The sequence below is a fragment of the Fulmarus glacialis genome, unplaced genomic scaffold, assembly GCF_000690835.1.
Source record: "Fulmarus glacialis isolate BGI_N327 unplaced genomic scaffold, ASM69083v1 scaffold15609, whole genome shotgun sequence".
NCBI lineage: Eukaryota > Metazoa > Chordata > Aves > Procellariiformes > Procellariidae > Fulmarus > Fulmarus glacialis.
Genome location: NW_009233991.1, coordinates 21,937 through 24,564, shown reverse-complemented (window position 1 = coordinate 24,564; position 2,628 = coordinate 21,937). Strand labels below are relative to the sequence as shown.

The 2,628-nt window shown below is 44.5% G+C and overlaps 1 protein-coding gene across 1 annotated transcript in view; it reads left to right on the top strand.

Moving 5' to 3' along the window:
- The first annotated feature begins 459 nt into the window (after positions 1 to 459).
- Positions 460 to 2,628, top strand: part of VWA9 (von Willebrand factor A domain containing 9) — an 11,985-nt gene continuing 9,816 nt past the window's right edge. The window contains 2 exon segments of the mRNA XM_009585511.1: positions 460 to 712; positions 2,106 to 2,210. Of these exon segments, the coding sequence (XP_009583806.1) occupies positions 491 to 712; positions 2,106 to 2,210 (327 nt within the window). The 5' untranslated portion in view covers positions 460 to 490.

The window sequence follows — 2,628 nt, the reverse complement described above, 5'->3', positions numbered from 1 at the left end:
GGGGTGAGCCACACCATTTCCCTTCCCCCTCTCGCCTCGCCCCTCTTTCACCCCCGAAACACCCCGAGCTGTCCCCGGGGGAGGGCGCCGGGGAGAGGCCCCGCTGAGGGGGAAGGCTTGGGAGGGAGGGCTGGCTCCCTGCTGGGGGTCCCCAGGCCTCTCCTCGGCCCTCGGGGTGCCACTGCTGCTCCCTTTCCCTCATCGAGGCTCAGCCCTGGCCGCGCTCGCCGTTTCCAGGCCTTTACAGCCGGTTGGGTATGCTGTGTGTGGTTCAGGAGCAGATCCGTTGACTTAATCTGTGCTAGATCCCACGTTTTGGGGGGCAAAAGGGTAATTGTTGCTTCCCCCACCGCACAGTGGGGTCAGTGTGAGAGGGCGAGACACGTCACCTCATAACTGCGGCTGCAGTAATCATGTGTGGCCTTTTTCTTCCCCCTCCATGCAGGGGATCATTGTTCTCCGCGACGGTAGCAGAGAGGAGCAGCTCATCATGCCGACGGTGGTGGTGATGGACGTGTCACTCTCCATGACACGGCCAGTGTCAGTGGAGGGCTCCGAGGAGTACCAGCGGAAACACTTGGCCGTCCACGGCCTGACCATGCTGTTCGAGCACATGGCGACCAACTACAAGCTGGAGTTCACGGCCTTGGTGGTGTTTTCGTCGCTTTGGGAGCTGATGGTGCCCTTTACGAGAGATTACAACACGCTGCAGGTAGGGTGCGTGAAACACAAAAGCAGTAAGCTGTCAACATTTAAAAAAAAAAACCCACGCATGTTTCCAAATCATGGTGAAATTGTGTGATTTCATATGAACCTGCACACAACATCATGAATTGAGTGTTCTATCCTTATTTTAAGCATAGGTGAAATCAACGCATTTGAAACGTTTTGCTACTTCACAAATCATACCTTTGCAGGTGACCTCTGGAGTGTGGTTATTTAAGTTAAAAGTGGGGATGGAGGAAAGTGCTGCCTGATGAAGCTCTTAAAAATGCCAGTGGTTCTGTGACGTTCACGTTTTTGTCTGTAGTTCTTGATTTGCTCTTGATAAATGATGCAGCAGAGCAGACCATTTAGAAAGGTTTTGAGTCAAGTGATTTGGTAGAGAGAAGATGCTTTTAAGAGTGTGTACCAATTGAAGCAGGGCAAGAATGAGAATAAAGTGATTTTAGGCCTCGCAGATGTGATGGGAAAGTGGGAGAAAATGGAAAGGATAAAGTCCAAGAAAGAAATTTCATGTGAATGTAGTAAGGCACTGAAAGTCTCTGAATCCGGTAAAAATTGTACATATGAATCTGGTTATCATATATAGTACCGAGACGGAATGATACGTCACTGTCACAGGGCACCATGTTTTAGGTTTGTCAGTTGTGAGACATGTAGATTTTAAAAGATACTCTCTGTTATGTTTGCATTTTAGCAGATGAATGCCAGTGCATTCTGTTTGCTTTATTTTCCCCTCCTTAAGAGTTCACTTGAGGAGTTTCTGAAAGCCAAGAATTCAGCTAAGCTCTACCATGTTAGTTTTACAGCTGCACCCTCCTTGTGATGCTGTGTTAAGTGTGAAGTTTTCATTTTAAGGAGAAAAGCTGGTTTATGGTTATAGAAACAGGATGCAGATATGAGTTTTGGATTCTGTTACTCTTTCTGCCAAAGAGTTTTTGTGAGACAAGCTCCTTGTGGCCTACTTTCTGAATCTGTAAGAAATTAAAGTGTTGCTCTGACACCTGGGAGTATTTTCTAAGCTAAATGTTTCGTGTTAGACATTGCTTCGAATTTTGACTTTACAGTTTCTTTGAGACATGCAAAGGAATTTTTTTCTCCCAAAGAGCTGTGTTTATAATATTATAGTTTCTTCAAAGTCCGCTTTCATTGTTGTCTCATGATATCGTTCACTATTTCTTATATCTTTCTTTCTTTTTTTTTTTAAACTTTGCAGGTCATATAGAAGAACATAGCCCTTTGCATTGTGTTACGATGCAAAGCAAACATACATTACCACAGAACTGTGAATAACTTTTCTATGTTTCCTGGTAGTGATATTTCACCCAGCAATGAAATATTGCTGGTAGTGATATTTCACCCAGTGGTGTTTGTCTTTATAGGAAGCCCTAAGTAACATGGATGATTATGACAAAACCTGTTTAGAGTCAGCGCTGCTGGGAGTTTGCAATATTGTTTAGGAATGGGGTGCAGCAATTCCTTGCCAGGTATGACTGATATTCACTATTCTTAGGACCTAGTGTATACTTAGTACTCCCTGTAAGTTGCAGAAGGAAATGTAAATGCAATTTGAAATCTGAATACTCTCAGGCACGCTGGTGCTACATGAAGACAAAGAATTACTATTTTGGATATGTCTGGAATATGAGCAGAAAGTGATCTTTATTAAAATATTCAGCAGCAAAAAACTAGACTGCTTCTTGTCCAATGTGTTACTGTAGTGGAGTGGATTATAAAATCTGACCCAAGAGTACTATTTGGGAGGCTTGGCATTTGATGCAATCTTCTGTCCCAGGAGCCTTGTTCAGTTTGGAAAGCGTATAGTCACACATGCAGTAACCTTTCTCGTCCAGTACCTGAAGGTTTCTAGGGCTTGTAAGGTCTCAAGCAACAGCATGGGACTAC